The 18,514-nt window shown below is 38.6% G+C and overlaps 2 protein-coding genes and 2 long non-coding RNA genes across 14 annotated transcripts in view; 2 read left to right on the top strand and 2 right to left on the bottom strand.

Moving 5' to 3' along the window:
- LOC149717149 (uncharacterized) overlaps positions 1-18,514 on the bottom strand; it is a 371,656-nt gene that overhangs the window by 260,656 nt on the left and 92,486 nt on the right. The gene's annotated exons all lie outside the window — the stretch shown is intronic.
- Positions 8,449-9,853, bottom strand: LOC149717159 (uncharacterized). The gene is made up of 3 exons (XR_016365586.1): positions 9,224-9,853; positions 8,608-8,705; positions 8,449-8,539 (listed from the first exon to the last, which is right to left on the bottom strand). It is a non-coding gene; the product is annotated as an uncharacterized LOC149717159 (long non-coding RNA).
- LOC149717158 (uncharacterized) lies at positions 11,707-17,790 on the top strand. The gene is made up of 2 exons (XR_016365978.1): positions 11,707-11,893; positions 17,292-17,790. It is a non-coding gene; the product is annotated as an uncharacterized LOC149717158 (long non-coding RNA).
- LOC149717157 (uncharacterized) lies at positions 12,289-17,790 on the top strand. The gene is made up of 5 exons (XM_089834535.1): positions 12,289-13,900; positions 13,981-14,271; positions 14,347-14,624; positions 14,807-16,940; positions 17,028-17,790. Exons 1-5 carry the CDS (start codon positions 12,289-12,291, stop codon positions 17,273-17,275), a joined length of 4,563 nt encoding a protein of 1,520 aa, XP_089690661.1. The 3' UTR covers positions 17,276-17,790.

Here is an 18,514-nt window from a genome sequence, read left to right as displayed (position 1 = left end):
TTTAGCTTTATGATTAACCCCTAATTAAACATATATTTATTGAATTTTAATAAAGATATTTCATACTGGTGGGAACAAAGACTACAGAGTGTTAGTGCATACATAGAATCTTGTTCAATTTTACACTTATTTATGTATATATATTTATATATAAGCGCTTTAAAGTGTTACGCTTATTATGTTAGTTGTAAAGTGATATGAAAATTTACATTTCTTACAATAATTTCTTCAAACTATCATCTAATTTCCTGAAAAATTATTCGTTACTTTTCACGCCTCTGAATCACAACTACATCTTCACAACCAAGTCACAACCGTACTACTTTCCCTCCAAAAAAAACATATCAACAGTCTAAAAGTGGTAAAGATTTTTCTTTTTCTTTTTTTGCGTTTCTGGTATCTTGGCGGGAGTGTAATGTAATGGGAAGAAGAACTTAGAAGCTGATGTCGTTCTGTTGGAATTGGCGCGAAAGAAAACACGCTGCCAAGGTAACTTGTACGTTATGGCGGGTAAATAAACGCGGGAAAAGACAACGTGACGCGCGCAATCCGAATATTTAGTCGAGCGAGCGAGGAGTGAGGATTGCAAATGTGAAAGATAGAACGGTATACGGTACGACAGAAACTATGTTTATCGGTTTAGCCAATCAATTCGCGTCTTTTTTCCGAGAGGCACCCCTGATGGGCCCCTACATGCTTCGGACGTCAGCGTTGATGACTTGCCATTTGTTTTGTCACCGTCTTTTTTAACCGACTGATAAATACGAATTTTTCGTTTTTCGTCAAAGGCCCGCGACACGACTGAATCTCAATTTTAACACGAGTTCAAAGGTTAAGGCCGTTAAGCCTAATCATTCAAACGGCGTGTTTCTTTCTTTCGTCTAAAATATGTCAGACCTTCTCGATGATTTACTGATTTCGGAAGAAAGACACCTAATTTGGCCTACTTATTTTCTAGGACGTGTTTTTGTAACCGAAAATATTGCGTATGGTATATTTTTAAAAATAGTGTATTACGTGGTAAGAAAATATAACGGGTATTTTAACGAAACGAATGAGTTTTAGTGAATAACACGCGAGGAAAATTATTATTGGGTTAAATGTTGTAAATAATTCATAGAGACGTTTCCCAGAGAAATAGACGTACGTACTTAATTGCATAGAGAATATTTTTTACATTTCTGGGCGCCATTTTTTAAGATGGCGGCGAATTGGAAATATCTTTCTTAGTACGCGCCTACTACTTATGAGTAACGTTCCTGCAAATTTTCAGCCTTCTAGGGCAAGCGGTTTGGGCTGGGCGTTGATTATCAGTCAGTCTGTCAGTCAGTCAGTCAGGACTTTGATTTATATAGATATAGATAACTTTTCAAACAAACATGACATGTTAAAAAAATTTCATAAACAAACATGACATGTTAAAAAACTTTTTCAAACAAACATGACATGTTAAAAACTTTTTCAAACAAACATGACATGTTAAAAACTTTTTCAAACAAACATGACATGTTAAAAAACTTTTTCAAACAAACATGACATGTTAAAAAACTGTTTTAAACAAACATGACATGTTAAAAACGTTTTTAAACAAACATGACATGTTAAAAAACTGTTTTAAACAAACATGACATGTAAAAAAACTTTTTTAAACAAACATGACATGTAAAAAAACTTTTTTAAACAAACATGACATGTTAAAAAACTTTTTTAAACAAACATGACCTGTTAAAAACTTTGTTAAACAAACATGACATGTTAAATAACGTTTTTAAACAAACCGGGCACGTTAAACAACTGAATCATTTCACTGAATAGCTTTCTCCACATAGGCTATCCCACCCTTTGAATGGGTATAGCTCCATTAGAAAACCAGTAAATGCTACACTCCTTTTAAGTTTGGCTTCTACTAAATAAATAGCAGACTAACACCAATAAATCCTTAGATACCATTAAGAAAGATCTACGTGAGCTGCAGCCTACGAAAACCCTTTAACAATCGGCTAAACCCATCAATCCCTTCTAAACAATAAAATTGGCGAGAAAAGAAAAGAGCTTCCCAAATCTACTAATGAACGATAGGAGCGTGTTGCGAGCCTAGAGAAAACTTTTGGCGGGAAGAAGACAATAATATCCCGAAGAGTGGCGGCGGGAAAGAGCGCGAGCCCATAAATTACGCGCCAAAAGGAAAAGGAGGGAGTTAGGAAAAACGTTACCAACCGATAGATGGCGCGTTTCTAGGGGCATTAATAAAATTGGGAGTGGGTGTAGAGATCGCCACTTAAAAAGGGTTGAAACAGGCGCGTCTAGCAATTATTCCCAAGCTTCAGAAGGTTATTCAATGGGAACCAGGAAATTACCGGAAGTTCATGATGTCCCCCCTTCGTTCCGGATACGCCATCCTCCGGCCAAATCTGTCTTTTTACCCTTTCCTCTCTGACACTTCGCTTCAAAAGTACCTCCAGGGGACTTAAAGAGACAATGAAATTATCTTCCAAGCTTCAAGGAGAAAGATGGAGAGGAACTCTTTATACCTATAACTTTACCCTCTATTCCCCCATCCACGACAACAACCCTGGAGCCCAGGCTTCCCAGCACAATCGGCGTTTACGTAAGGTTCTGCGATTCATCTGCCCCCGTGTCTTTAAAATATAAACTAATCCTCACACAAAGTGTCAAAACAGTTTCAAAATAGGCCAATACGCCGCAGCACTTGTCCCCTCTAACAAATCGCGAGGTACTCTGGAAGATGTTCATTGACGCACATGGTCCACCAACATTTCTACTCAATTTAACTCTTTGCTCCAAGTTGGAACCAAAATACTTAACATTGGCTTCAGTCAATTACGAGTGTTGGTCAAAAATTAGATCAAAACTTGATAATATCAAAAACTTTCATTTGCTGAAGAAGAAAATTCACGGATACTTCATTGTCCCTTGGACATGTCCGATCTCTTTCCTGAGTCATGTCACTTCCGGAGTATAGGATAGAATATAGAGAGGAGCCAAGGGAAGAGAGTGGTCGCCGCGCTTATAGATTAATATTATGGAAGAGTACATGGTTAAAAGCGAGTGGCATATACGCCTTGGGACTGATCCAACAAGCAAAGAGTGAAGAGGAGATAGTAGCGAGTCGCCCCCTGCGGCGATATCCCTAATTAGGAAACTACGGCGCCCGAGACCACAATCAAAAGGGTATAAGAGAGCTAGACCAAAATTTATTGTTATACGGTTTTAGAGAATGTATTACCGAAGTATGCGAGGATCTCTCTAGATTCTTTCCAAGGGTAATCTATCAAGCTTTTCAATGTAAGATTATGTCAAGATGGGAACGAACTGGGGGAGGAGGAGAAAACCCCTTGTTTAATTAAACTTGTAACCCCAGAATTACCAACAGATACAGAGAGTTATAATGACTTGTCACTCGCTAGCTCCTCGAGGAAACTTCGAAAGCCGCACCCTAAATCTAAAAACTTGATAATCATATGATATGTGATACAAGTGAGTATACATGGCTCTTGGCAGCGGAAACAATTTTTCTTAAGCGAGGATCATAATATGAATGATAAGGAATTTCCTTAAACTCTTTATTTCATCATTCTTGGTTCTGAGTTTTATCCTTGTTAATATACTTAACACGTAGTTGTCCATAGTGTTGCTGATATCAAAGAGAATGCACCAAGAGGAGCAGAAACTTTGTAAATAAGGAATGGTTCTGAATTTGGAGAATATAGTTCCAGTTGTTCACGTGACCGTGTTGTCTGCTTAAAAATTACCTTTTGTACGTCAACGGCCAACTTAGAGATCAACCCTTAGCCACCACCAAAATTAAGTAGCCGACATAATTTTACCAAGTAAAGGCGTCGCTGCTTAGCCAATCAACAAAAACCGGATCTAGTTACTTCAAAACCGTGGCCAGATTATGCAAAAGCCTTGTGAAAGGCTAAACTTTCTGCTCCTCTTGGTAGATTCTCTTTGCTAATATCAGCCATGCAGTTTGATCAAATTCGGAAATCAATGAATTGTGCATAAATAACATACAAACAAGCAACTTCTGAAATATATATAAGATCATCCTCGTTTTTATATGTGAAAATGCTTGAATCAAAGAGAGGTTATGAGCTCAATTCGGTGTTTTCCCATTACATCAACTGCCCAAACGACCAACACCTCGCGATCTGCCAATCCGAATCGACATCCAAGATTTTCAGTCGGTCGAATGGGTTCGTAGATCAAGCGTTACTATCAGACCCACAGACATATTCGGAAACCGGGAAAACAATCTTTAGGTATAACATTAGGAAAATTATAGGCTTTCAAACAATAATTACTTAGGTACACCAAAGTTTAGCACCACAACTGTGGCGTATAGAGAAAAAAAAATCAAAAACTGGGTCTTTCCCGACGAGTTTATAACGTGACAATTTTCATTATCGCCTTTTAGTGTGAAAGAAACACTTTTTATATAACTTATCGTTTGGAAATAAGTGACACGCAATTTTACCCAGGCCTCCTCCCGCGAAGTGGGGTCCACCATCTTTTGGGGGAAGATCGTTAAGGTGATATCCCGTTATCATATTAATTGCCTCGTTTTCGTTTTATAAAGCTTTGCGTTGTCCTACCCCAAATTGTTGACCTAAGTACCGATTCCCATAACATAAAAAGATCGATATTGAGTAAATAAATATAATCTATTGAAATATAAAAAGGGAATATCGTAAGATAGGGTGCATTGTGAGAAGTATGGAGATTTAAGTTACATTAGACTTAAAAAAAAACTTGCAATTTGTTTTGTTTTTTTTTGTCAGTTTTGGGTCTGCCTCTTTCAAAATAACTTGGCGTTGCGTGGATGTTTCAATGGACTTGAAACCGGGATGGATTTCCTGTCCAACACTATATAGTCTTTGGACACACTCGTACGTAATATCAGCATGATGTGTGTGTTTGTGTTTCTTTTTTTTTACAATTTCACTCAAACGATGCTTAATTACGAGCTAATCAAAAAGCTGAAACGTTACAAGTCTAGAATATGACGTTTCTTATACAGGCTTAATAGCTAGGGGTTCACCTCCGTCCCAACCTTGACCAGAACTGAACCAAACCACTTCTAATCAACCTGTCTCCTACTGTTACCGATAGCAACTACGCAGTTTTTCAAATGAAATTCAGAAAATTCACGAATTGCGACTGAGCATAACGAAAAGAACCTAAAAACAAAACAATACCTTTCTCAACTCAAACATATAAGTATATCAACTACTTTGAAATAAAACAGTGAGAATGTTCGTTCACCTCTTACGAATAAGCCTTGGTCTTTTAATAATTGGCGCTGCACGTTTGACCCCCCCCCCTCCCTTCTCCGCATATTGCTAGTAACGCAATAAGTCATAAAACACCCTATCACATATATTATATCCAAATCCATTAATTTGCAAAAGGTCATTTTTCTCTGTCCACGGACGGACATAGTAGCTCCTACACTCTCTCACCCCTCTGCCTAGGATAGTAGCCATATCCATAAAAACGTAGGTGGGACACGGTTATGACTAGAAGTCCCTGGGGATATTTAAAGTCCCCTTCAGGTCAGAGCAACGCGTATATACTCTCTCTACAAAACCTCCTCCACAATGAGAATCGGACTTCGTAGGAGCAAAACAGAAGCGCTTAATTTCGACTCTACACGCTGACAGAGAGACCATCTATAAAAAGACCAGTTGGTTTATACGCTGTAAGAGTTCATGGCCTTCGGACGTGGACCGAAGGAGAGATCGCGCGCCAAGATCCGTAACAAGATGGACAGGAAATATGATATCCACTCTGGCATCAGTGAAAAAAAAAAAGCACAACGCCTGCATTTGCCTGTACAGGGTGCTTCTGATAAGTCTGCCATAAATTAAGGGGGATGTTCTTCGGGCGATTTGGAGTCGAAAATATTCTATGACCTTTTTCCGTCCGAGCCATTGTTTTCGAGTCATGATTTGAATGTCTGACCCCTTAATTAAACTAGAAATCATTTTGTCTTACAGTTTCTTAATTAAATTTAAGGGTTCATCTAAACATAACTTGAAAACGGTGGCCAGGACGACAAAATGTCATAAAAGTTTTATGACTCGAAATCCCCAAAAAGAACATCTCCCTTAATTTCTGACAGACCTTTAAGATACACCCTGTATAAGCGCCCTTTTATGAAAACTCGAAAAGTGATTTTTCCAAGAGTCTCCGATACGAATTGCGCAAAGAAAGACTAATTGAATTAATTAAGGGAAAGATTCAAGCTAAAACTTTTAATGGATAATTAACCATTAGCTTCTAATTACAAACCATGGGCGGACAACCCTTCTGGAATTATTCGTTCCTGTTGGGAAATGAACGCTTGTTTTGTACTACCAAATTACTTGGCGTATCACCGATCCTCAATTATTTTCGTCTGTTTGAACTGCTCTGAGTTAATTACTTTTAACTCTTCCCTGGGGATTCAATATTTGGGGATAGCTGACTTGAGTTGACCATGGTTAGGTTAAGACAGTTTCTCTGATGATGTACTGTAAGGGGCAGCAAAGCTCGAAGGCAACACATCATTACAAATACAATGGTTCCCGAAAAACAGCCAAATGGGATGAAGCCACAATTTTCGGAATAAGCGAGCTAGGAACTCTTGGTTCGATCTAGTTAATGCCCAGGGTTGTTGATGATTGTCGAATCCTCGGGGCGTGGTCAACCTATTTGTAACGGCTAACTGGCGTAAAGAACCCAGGGATAGTAATAAAAGTTGAAGCGGGAGTAAAATGGCCAGATAGCAAAAATGCATGGCCAAATCGCAAAGGGCGAAGAGAGTCCAAAAAGGATCCACTTAATGACTGACACTCAAGCAAATGGGTGCTGCATGCCCGCTTTCAACTCAACGCCAGGGACATCTTACCCAGTATTACGATAGGATCGGGGATCGCCAATGAATGACCTAATGGAGCGACAGTAAAAAAGAAAAAAAAAGCGGGAAAGACGTTCTAGCTGTAGGAAATGAGAAGTCATTGTTTTGAGTCGAAATATGGCCGTTAAGAGTGAAAAGGGACGAAGCTCTGTAGAGTCTAGATTGAATTACATTTCTTTTATTGATGATAATGAGATGTCTTAAACGAATAAATGACCAATGGGGAGTAGTTCTTAGCTCCAGAAGAAGGGCTCGGAGTAATGAGAAAAAACTTGGAAGATGTCGTTCGCTGAGCATTTGAGCGAAGAACGATTTAACTCTGGATGGTCGGTCTTCTTTATCTTCGCAATTGAGTTGTGTTAACAGATGTAAAGTCTTAAGTAGCAACAAGGACACATACAGGGCGTTTCTGATAAGTCTGCCATAATTTAAAGAGTGTGTTCTAATTGCCAAATTAAGTTAAATGCGTCAAAGAACATGCAGGGGTCTACAACATTTAGTTACGGAGATATGGGCTTCCAAATATTGGACCTTCAATAGCCACACATATGGACTAAGACATATCCGCATTAAATCTAAGAACGTAATTGAACATAACAGAAGTGTAAGTATACCCTGGCAAAGTAAAGCTAGTAACTAAACACACATGACTATCTCCTTGTTTTAGGGAAAATAAATCTCCGCAACTAAATGTTATAGACCCCATGTTCTTCGATGCACATACCACTGCAGTTTGACCCTAAGACTTATCAGAAAGTTATGAAATATCGTCAGCGTTAAAACCCCCTATAAAAGCAATTGTTTCCTATGGAGATCTTTAGTTCAGCCGATCGCCCACCATGAACTTCAAAACTTATGCCACGTTCTTCGCCATCATCGTGCTAACTGTGGACGGAACTACGGCTTTCCAAACTAAATTAGAAGTGGAGCCATCCAAACCAGCGGAGGTAACATGCGTAAAAGAGGTCGTAACTACGCCGACCAAAAAGCGGAGGTAACAACTCCGCCGAACCGACGTGAACCAGAGCCGTGCAAACCAGGATCTACTATCAATGCTAGAGCCCTTCACTTCTAGTCTCATCTCACTTCTGGTATCATTAAAACGAATATGAAGATAATTTACAAATATTCAATTGTTTTTTCACAAGCGATGGGACATGAAAGACAAAAGTAATTGCCTAAAAAATGCGACAACCGGTAGCGAGGACGGAGGAACTTGTAAAAGTACCGGTGTAATCACGAATCAGGCAAGTTGATGATTATTTAAATTATTTGAGCAAACAACAAATATTAATGCATTTTGAAGTTGACTAATAATGAATAGCGCGAATTTTTTTCTCGTAAATAGGCAGGCGGTAGAAGGCACGATCCATTACTATGTTGTGTTCCCGATCTAAACAAATATAGGAACAAATTTTAACTTATACCACGGCGGCGAAATAAATCACCTCGATCTGTTGATGGTCTTTTATAAGTTATTATCCGTAATTATTGAAAACAAAACGGCTCATAGTTTTCAAATGCGTATTTTATTGAATTTTAATTTCTTCGAGATAAATGCATTACATTTATCCTCCATAAGTTCTAAATTTATTATTACAACATTGGGCAATACTGAAAGAACGATAACATTTTAAGAATATTTCTCCATATCAAAGTAAATCGGAGCAATATTGCATTACCTTAGCAGTTTCCTTGATCATATGGTCCATTTTTTCTTCTGATGATCGGTGCATTAGTCGGGTAAGACAACATACAAATGGATCGTACCGTTTTACGCCTGCCTATATAAGAGAAAAAATTTCACGAAGAAAAAATACGCTCTATCAGAAGGGGATAATAGAAGAAGGATGACACTCTGTATACTCCCTATGCTTTAGTTATGTAACGTCATTCTTCCCAGGCTCACCCTTTTAGTTTTACAAATGGGCATCGCACCGTAAGGTGAATTCAATAGTTGTTTGGCACTAAATCCCCAGCAATCAACCCACAAACCTTGATTGTTTTGACGTGGGACAAAATGCACAAGCGCGTCTTGCCAAATATTTAGATGCTAATAGAGTAATGATGAGGGAACTATTTATCGCGTATGTGATTCGGTTTAGTAACCTTGCTCTAAGTGTCCCGATGTTGGGAAGAGTGACGTTACACTCACCCCGCTTTGTGGTACACTTCTCTCGAAGAGAAGTATTATATACTTCTGGCTCTATTAACCAACTTCAAAATCTTTGTGCCTTATATTTATATAAAATATATATATTTTTGTTCAGTGCTCCAATAATTTAAATAATATTCAACTTGCTTTATCCGTGTTTACACCGGTACTTTTGCAAGTTCCTCCGTCCTTGCTACCGGTTGACAGCTTAAATGTGCAGTTTTTTTCATTTTTCTGCTTTGGGAAAAAAATTGAATATTTGTAAAATATCATATTTGTTTTAATGATACGTAACTGAAACCCAAATCAAGGATCTTATAAACACCGTAGAGATTAGGATTGTTCATCAATGTCATTTTAAATATCAAGACACTTTTTAATTACCAAGTTAATGGCTACCACTCCCTTAGATTAGACTACATAATGGAGTTCGGATGTATTAGGATGGTTTTTTGATTGGATGTAACCTCATGCCTTGTGGAAGGTAAGAGATGGGAATCCATAATTAGTATTTATACATATCCATGATTTTAGCCAGCCCCTACTCCACAGCTAACATTACTTACAAGAAAATAGTGTTTGAAAGTCTCAAAGCATATGTCTATTATAAAATAGAAAAAGAGAAATAGTAAAAAATAGTATAATAATACACAATTATCACCCTTTTGATGTAAGAGACGACTTAATTTATCCTCAAATGATCCCCCTTATTCCCAAACCCATTTTCTTCGTTTATTTTCCTTTAATAAAACTAGTTTAATTTGAAAGTGATTTAAAATCATTTCCAATATATCGAAAAAAATGATCAGTTTTGACTAAGGTGACTCCTTTGCTAGCTGCTAACTATAATTGATCTGTGTTCTATACCGATCTCTTGCAAAAGTAAAAATTCTTAACCCTCTACGACCAAGCCCAAAAACCTGTAACAACGACAGGCAGAGAACGGGTTTCGCGGGGACTCTTGTACCCGTACCTGTCCCTTTCGTTAATTTTTTCTTTCACATATTTTAGTCAGTCGCGAATTCCACTCGGCTCATACAAGCAAAATAATCTTTGATTTTACAATACTTGTTTTCAAATTATTACATTAAAAGTTCGTTTTGTTTACTTCAACTGCGTATTTATTTCTCACGACACCGAACAATCTGAGTATGTTTAAGGTCCTTTGCTAGCTAGCTGCTAACTATAATTGATCTGAGTATGTTAGTTTTAGCTTACCGCCGTATTTGCAAATTAATTTGTACAACTCCATGGCTGTATTCTTTTCTTTAATTGAATACGGAGTTGCGTCCACTGGCGTGCATGGCTCCACTTCTGATTTACTTTGGTAAGTCTCCTGTACGACAGTTAGCACGACGATGGCGAAGAACGCGGCGTAAGTTTTGAAGTTCATGGTGGGCTTGCAGTGCGTGAACTAAAGATCTCCACGGGAAACAATTGCTTTTAAAGGGGGTTTTAACGCTGACGATTTTTCAAAAAGTGCAATTTTCATAATGGCCTTATTGTTCTAGGCGGAATCAAATTACTTTCGATATTACGTGTATTGTCTTCTCACTATCCATTTTAAAGGTGATAAAATATTTTAGACAATACCTCGATAAAAGCAATTTGAATTTTCCATCATTGAGAATTCTCAATTGCCCATTGTCATAGTCACTCGCCTCATAACGATCACTTTATAATAAAATCGTAAATTTCCCTTATTTCCCTGACATTTAATATTTATTTGAAATTTCCCTGACGTTTGACGCAAAAATCAATTTCCCTGATATTTCCCGGTTTTCAAGGTTTGTATGAACCCTGAGGAACATATTTTTCAGACTAGGGGGATTGATAACATTAACACTAAGAGGTCAGGCTACTTTTTCGGACAAGTGCAGTATACCAAGTAGCCTCGCCTCCTGGTGTAAATGGTATTAATCCTCCCAGTCTCAAAAATATGTATATGAGTTCTTCATGGTGCAGAGTTCTGTTCAACAACTATATTACACTCTTTATTGATGCAATTCCCGTCGAGGATTTAAATATTTACTATTAAATTTAGCTATCATTGTTTCTGTAGGCTTTAAGCCGATAGAAAGGAAAATTTAGGACCATTTTGGCACGTTTGGAATTGTACGGTATACTATATACTATACTATACAGAAAAACGATCATTAACAAATCTCTCTCGTGTTGGGGGACGTACTGACTCACGCCAAAAAACGACTGGCACGTTTATTGATGACCTTTTAATGACCTCTGTTGACTCGGGACTGACCAAAAGACTCATAAGCCCTTTTTTTCACCCAGACCGTTTTCTCTGTCCCTTTTTCGCCAGGGATGTTTTTCGATGGGCGTAACATTGACGGACAATCTCTTTTCGTTTGACACTATTCGGTCTGATGAGCCGCGATCTTACAATCTATATTGGCAAGGACAATTAAGAAGGGACTGGTAATATCGCTTGTTAAAGAATGGTCTCCAAAACGCTGTCTCGTGAGATGCAGTGTCGTGAATTTTTCACATCAACTTTGAAATTTTGAATCAAAAATATCGTAAATAGGGTTCATAGAAAAAAATTACAGCATATGATGTAACATGGCTGCCAGAATCATTGGAGTTTCCACTCCTTTGTTCTGGCAGGGCATATTTAGCCTCCATGTTACAAGCCACTCCCCCTTCCGCAGTTGTAATCTAGAATAATTTAGAATTCTTATCAGTTCTGTTTTTGATTTCTCCTAAGACGGATCGACTCTTGTATACCAGTTCGGTTAAGGGTTTATCCCTATGTCAGTCAATTGAAATAAACTTGTTGAATTTGGATTAAAACTGTAAGTTGTCTTTACTTAATTTTTATGGCCCTCGGGAGTTTTCTCCCCTTAGTTAAATTACTAGATTGAGGGTTACATAAATGGCGCCCGAACAGGGACACGAAACTTGTTAGGCTTTAAGCCTCGGTTTTGTCCCTAAAACATTGTGTTGTTACCGGCGAGGTTTCAACGCCCCCCACGCGGGACATTAAGCCTCGGCTCTCTCGTTGATTAATTACGCTGTTTACCCAATTAATTATTATTCAATTAATCCAACTTAATCATAATTTTCCAAGTCAATAAAAGGAATTAACCTAGTTTTAAAGGACTGTAATTAATTAAAAGTCGTATTGTTATTGATTGTTTACCATAAGACTTATTGTTCTATTAATTAAATTTAAATAAACATAATAATAATGGCCCACGGTAAACATCCTATGGATAACCAAAAATGGAGATCGACCCAAACTGAAGACGACGACGACGATCAACCGTCTTACAATAATGAAGAAGATTCGGAGGAAGAGGAGTTTGATTCCTTACTACCGGCAGAACGGGAGGAAGATCTTGCAGCTTCCTTCAATAACATGCTTTACATGGAGGACTTAACAAGAAAGAAAAAGGAAGAGAAGGTTTCCTACTTAAACCCTTTAGCCTCGGGAGAAAATCCCTATCAACTCTTTCCGATGAGAGGCATTCCTCCTCCTGCGGGGTCTTCTACCCCTTTAACTATTCCTTCCTCTGATGCGAATAATCCATCAGGTTCCGATACAGAAGTACCTAGTGTTAGGCCAAAAGTTCGCTTTTTCAGTAATTTACAGTCTAAGACTAGATCACAACGTAATCCTAATAAGGAGGAGAATACTTCCCCTCCTAGGCCTACCGGGAATGATCCCCTACAATCTTCTGCAACAGGAACTATAGGGAATATCCCTCAAATTCCTCCTATTAATTTCCAATTTGGTCCAAATACATCCGCTGAGGATGTGGGAAATCATTTACTCCCCCTATTTCAGGCCATGGTGAATAGTTTAACGGTAATAGCTAATGCCCTACCTCAACTAGTACAAGCTAATGCTAATTTAGTAAAAGCTATTTCTCCAGCTCCTTCAGCTGTTAGAACCCCTGTTATCCCTCCTGAAAGGTTAGCATTTTCGGGTTCTCCAAATGAAAGTGCCGCAGAGTTTCTCATTTCTTATGAGGAATTTTCAAAGTTCCATAAACTTACAGATAAAGAGAGTCTATCTGCTTTACCTCTCTTGCTTAGAGGGCATGCCCTTTACTGGTTTAGAAATCTAACACTGAGATATGATTCTGTACGCCAGACTAACCCAAATCATCCTAAGCTAACATGGAAAAGTTTTAAGAAACATTTTAAAGCTCAGTTTAGGGACTCTGAAGCAGATTCAAAACTTAGATTAGAAATTTCCCAAAGGAGGCAGAAAGATAAAGAATCTGTTGAAGAATTTATTGGGGAAGTAACTAAATTAAATCTGGGAATGAATCTCCCGCTAACGGAGAAAGAATTAGTTAACATTATAAAAAGTAACCTTAAAAAAGAGTTGGAAGCTCCTCTCCTTTTTATGCCATTTACCACTCTTGAGCAGTTAAGAACAGCTTTAAAAACAGTAGAAAGAAACCTGCACAAAGAAGATAAGCCTATTGAGAAGAAAAAATCTCCTCCTAAGCAGTCGAATAGGGCTAGGGATTCCCGTAATACTGGGGCCTTTGCTCCTCAGCCTTATGCCATGAATTGGATCCCTCAACCTATGTATTATAATCAGAATGTCCAACCTTGGGAATATCCTAATCAAAATATGGGAAACCAAAATAGGTCAATGATCCCAAATGCACAAGGAAATAACTCTCGACCTAATTCAAGGTCTAGGTATAGAGCCAAATCCCCAGCTAGACAATTTAACCCGCCTACTTGTTACATATGTCAGAAGAGTGGACATTACGCTACCGACTGCCCTGATAAACAAACCGTCAAGTCGGGGGAAGCCAAAGCGGGAGAGATCCCTCAGGGTCCCTCTCCCGGTGCAAAATAAATAACCCTATCAAGAAGCGTGTCGCGTTCCCTTTGAGGATTGAATCCGTAAAGAAAGGTTCCATTCACAAAAGGGTTACTATTCCCGTTACATTTGAACACGCGACAGTACACGCAAAATTAGATAGCGGGGCAGATGCTTCTTTTGTTAGCTTAGATCAATGGCAAAAGATTTGCAAATTTAGAAATTCTTCAGAACTACCTGAAGATGAACATTTAGATTGTGTTGTCTGGGGCGACGGCCGTTATACGTTTACAAAAGGTTCCCACGAACTTGAGTTCTCTCTTAAGGATAATGGGAATGAAAATCATTTTAAATTTCAATTCTATATTGTTCCTTCCCTCACTAGTGACTTTATATTGGGACAAGATTTCCTTGAGGAATATAGGGTCAAATTAGATTTTGAATCTTCACATTGTTTAGTGGGTAATTTGAAGATCCCCTTTTCAATTCCATCAGAAAAGGTTCCAGTAAACCAGGAGATATTAGATAACATTAGGGAAGCGGTTTCCGCAGCCCCTATTTCTGATGAACAACGTCTTCAGTTAGAAGCCCTCTTAGTAAAATTTCCAGAATTGTTTTCGGATAAGGTAGGAAGAACAGGACTAGTCTTCCATGAAATCCATACAGGTAATAGTCCGCCCATTAAATCTCAGCCTTATCGCGTTAATGATCAGAAGAAGAAAATTATAGAGCAACATGTTAGGGAAATGCTGAATGATGGTATCATTAGACCCTCCATATCTCCTTGGGCTTCGCCCGTTGTTTTAGTTGATCAAACAAAACGGGGTAAACCCTATAGGTTTTGTATTGATTATAGAAAACTAAATCAGGTTACCATAAAGGACCCTTACCCCTTGCCTAATATAACATTAAACACAAGAAAGGAGTAGAAAATGTGGTGGCAGACGCTTTATCAAGAGCGCCGATAAACGTCTTGAGTATAAACTTTAGCTCCTCCCCTTCTTTATCTATGAATCCAACTAGTAGCAGTACAAGTTCTTATTCTACTAGTAGTAATCCGTCATCTTCCTCTAGTGACACTGTTGAAGGTCGCGTTCGCCCACCAGGTCCGAGAACCTTATATTCTGTTTTCACCTTGGAAGATGTGAGAAAATCACAAAGGGAAGATCCTTTTGCTTCCCCTATACTAAATTCCTTACAAGAACCTAATCCTGTTAGACATAAATTGTTTGAACTGAAAAATAATCTTCTTTATAGACGACCTTATAGAAACCAACCTGAGAAAATATATTTACCCCCGCGCTTAAGACTAGAAGCCATGCGGTTATTACATGACCACCCACTATCAGCTCACAGGGGCAAAGATAAAACCCTGAGCAAAGTAATATTTAGATATTGGTGGCCTACTATAGTAAGAGATGTTCAGGATTACGTTAGAGGTTGTACATTATGCCAACAGTTTAAAGCTAGGAATAGAAAGAAGCCAGGGCTAATGCAACCCTCTGAAATGACAAGTCCTTGGGACCAAATTAGCGTTGACATAATGGGGCCTTTCCCTCAAAGTAGACACCATTATAAGTATTTAATAGTCTTTGTCGATTATATGACAAAGTTCGTGGAAATGATTCCACTGAAGACTATTACAGCAAAAACTTGTGTTCAAGCCTTTAAGTCTATTATTACCAGGTGGGGAGCTCCTAAAGCTATTCTTAGTGATAGAGGGGTACAATTTACTTCGAAACTTTGGCTGCAAACTTGCAGAGCTTTAAGAATAAATCCTAAGTTTACTACCCCCTACACGCCTAAGGGAAATCCCACCGAACGAGTTAATCGTGTAATAGGTGAACTTATATCATTTTATGTAGGGAATCACCATGATAGATGGGATGAATCCCTTGACCTTCTTCAATTTGCTATCAATTCTGCACCGCATGAAACTACGGGCAGATCCCCTTTCTTTTTGAATTTAGGGCGGGAGCCACGTCTCCCTTGGGATTTAGAAATTGAAGAACCCATTCAGGACTCTGATGACCCTGAGCGTACTAAGGCTTTAAAAGTTCTTAAGGAGCAATTAGAATTTAGCAACGAATTATCCAAGTTAGCTAAAGCACATCAAAAGAAATACTATGACCTCCGCCATGACCCTCTAGAATTTGAGGTAGGAACTTTAGTATGGATGGAAACCCATCCTTTGTCAAGTACGACAGGTCAGCTTATGAAAAAGCTCAGTCCTAAATGGGCAGGTCCCTTTAAAATTATTGCAAAACATTCTCCTGTAGTATATGAGTTAGAGGATGCTAACTCAGGGCAGAATGTAGGAAAAGTAAATCTAGAGCATCTGAAGCTCTATTGGACTAATGTAGCCGTCTTCGATAATGCCGAACATGCCCCTACTTCACAGTCGAACGTTTCAGATGATCCTGAGCTTAGTCCCAAAACTAACGGTGGTACCATTGACCACCCTCCTATTGCGACTTCCTCAACTACTTCATCTGAATCATCATCATCTTCTACATCACCGTCGCCTCAGGACGATCAGGAAGTCGATCAACAGATCATTCCTGCTATTCCGGATGTCCCGCATACGACGACATCTAGTACACTAGAAGATCAAGCAGCGGATCAACAGATCCCTCCTGAGACTCCCGATGATTCATATCAACCAACAGACTCTGATAGTGAACCGGGCATGGCCCTTTTTGAAGACCCACCTCTCCTTCTCCGTACTAACCATGATATGAGGGCTTTTCAGCTCAATCATCCCACTAACGATAGTCCGCCTTCTGCGGCAGGGGAGGCTTCCCCGTCTGATGGTGAAAAATCAGTCGCGGGAACTAAGCTACATACACCAACTTCCAGTTTTTCAGAAGAAATTCTAACGCCGGAAGACAAATCAACGTCTTCTGAACAATTAGTCGCGGAACCGGCCTTACACCATTCTCCTTCTTCTGGTTTTTCGGAGGCAATAGAACCTCCCGAACCGATTTCTACTCTTTCGGAGGAAATATCAACTCCTGTACAGATTTCTTCTCAATCGCAATCCCAAGCACTGCGTGAGTCCGAAAGTTCATCGACCACATTATCTGAGTCGATGAGGACCCCAAGATTAAACAGGGCTTCCTTACCCGATATTTATTTAGAGCCTTTTAAATTGGGATGGCGCCGAGAGGTATGTAAGAGAGCGACGGTTCAGCCCGGAGGTAATGAAGTAGATATCTACTATCGGCCTCCTGATAATAAAAGGTTAAGGTCACCTTATGAGGTTCAAGTTTACCTTAACAATAATAACGTCACGAACCTAGAAAGGGACTATTTCTGTTTTACCCGAGAACCAATCTCTGTTTTCCCTTGGGAATTTATTTCCCAAGCAACAAAAAGAAAGTACTAAAAGAGTATCATTCTAGATGACCACTACCCATGTACTTTGATCATCCGTAAGGAGAGCCTAATGTCACATTTATAGGGAAGCCCTTCGGATATGAAGATTGAACAGAAGCTCATGCAGCACCAATGAAGAAACAATCACCGTTTTGTGAACGAACTTAAAAATACTTATACCCCTGCTAATGATTTTAAGGGTTCCTCGGGGTAACCCTAAACTGAAAAAAAAAAACTTTCTATTCTATATTTTTGTATTATAATAACAGTTCCTAAAGAGGGGGGGGATGTAACATGGCTGCCAGAATCATTGGAGTTTCCACTCCTTTGTTCTGGCAGGGCATATTTAGCCTCCATGTTACAAGCCACTCCCCCTTCCGCAGTTGTAATCTAGAATAATTTAGAATTCTTATCAGTTCTGTTTTTGATTTCTCCTAAGACGGATCGACTCTTGTATACCAGTTCGGTTAAGGGTTTATCCCTATGTCAGTCAATTGAAATAAACTTGTTGAATTTGGATTAAAACTGTAAGTTGTCTTTACTTAATTTTTATGGCCCTCGGGAGTTTTCTCCCCTTAGTTAAATTACTAGATTGAGGGTTACAATATACATTACTAAAAGAAGTGTGTATGCCACGTGGGTGGTAGTTTTAAGTCTATTATTGGCCTACAAATAATTATTCTCACTCTTGTAGTTTGATGACCTTGATTAAATACTAATACAGGCTATAATAATAAAATCATATTTTCACTAAACAAGCAAAATATAGAAATTGTTCTTTATGTTTAGTTCAAATAAAGAAACAATTCAAATTTCCTGACATTTTCAGGTTTTTCCTGACTTTTTTTACGATTTTCCCTGACGTTTTTAGGCCCAATTGCCATTATACTAAATGTAAGTAAACAATTGCGTGTAAATTGAATTTTTGAATTTTTAATGTAAAACATTACGAAACGAGCTACCCGACTTCGATGCCTGGTCAGTGGTCAGGCGTGACCTCGCTAAAACGGCATTTAAAACGTCACCCAGTTGAATAGTTGAACCGCAGATATTTTAGCCATTTTAACCAAATTCCCTGACTTCGTTGAAATTTTTAAAGTTCCCTGACCGATTTATAAATTCCCTGACTTTTCCCAGGGCAAAAGATATGAGCTCGCAACTTCACAAACTTTGGGAAACCCTGTTTTATATATTAATATATAGTCCACGATTGACTATAGTCCCTCCTAAACCTCCTTATCTTACTGGA

The sequence above is a fragment of the Phalangium opilio genome, unplaced genomic scaffold, assembly GCF_054372755.1.
Source record: "Phalangium opilio isolate 3A_F unplaced genomic scaffold, DU_Popi_V2 ptg000003l_1, whole genome shotgun sequence".
In the NCBI taxonomy this organism is placed as follows: domain Eukaryota; kingdom Metazoa; phylum Arthropoda; class Arachnida; order Opiliones; family Phalangiidae; genus Phalangium; species Phalangium opilio.
The sequence above is the reverse complement of the archived record's forward strand: the minus strand, read 5'-3'. Positions and strand labels throughout refer to the sequence as shown.

Bases quoted from the DNA above. Each gene is read 5' to 3' on its own strand.
- LOC149717157 (XM_089834535.1), top strand. From the start codon at position 12,289: ATGGCCCACGGTAAACATCCTATGGATAACCAAAAATGGAGATCGACC. The intron at 13,901-13,980 runs GTCCCTCTCCCG...CCGTAAAGAAAG, and splicing joins AGCGGGAGAGATCCCTCAGG to GTTCCATTCACAAAAGGGTT. The intron at 14,272-14,346 runs GTGACTTTATAT...CACATTGTTTAG, and splicing joins TATTGTTCCTTCCCTCACTA to TGGGTAATTTGAAGATCCCC.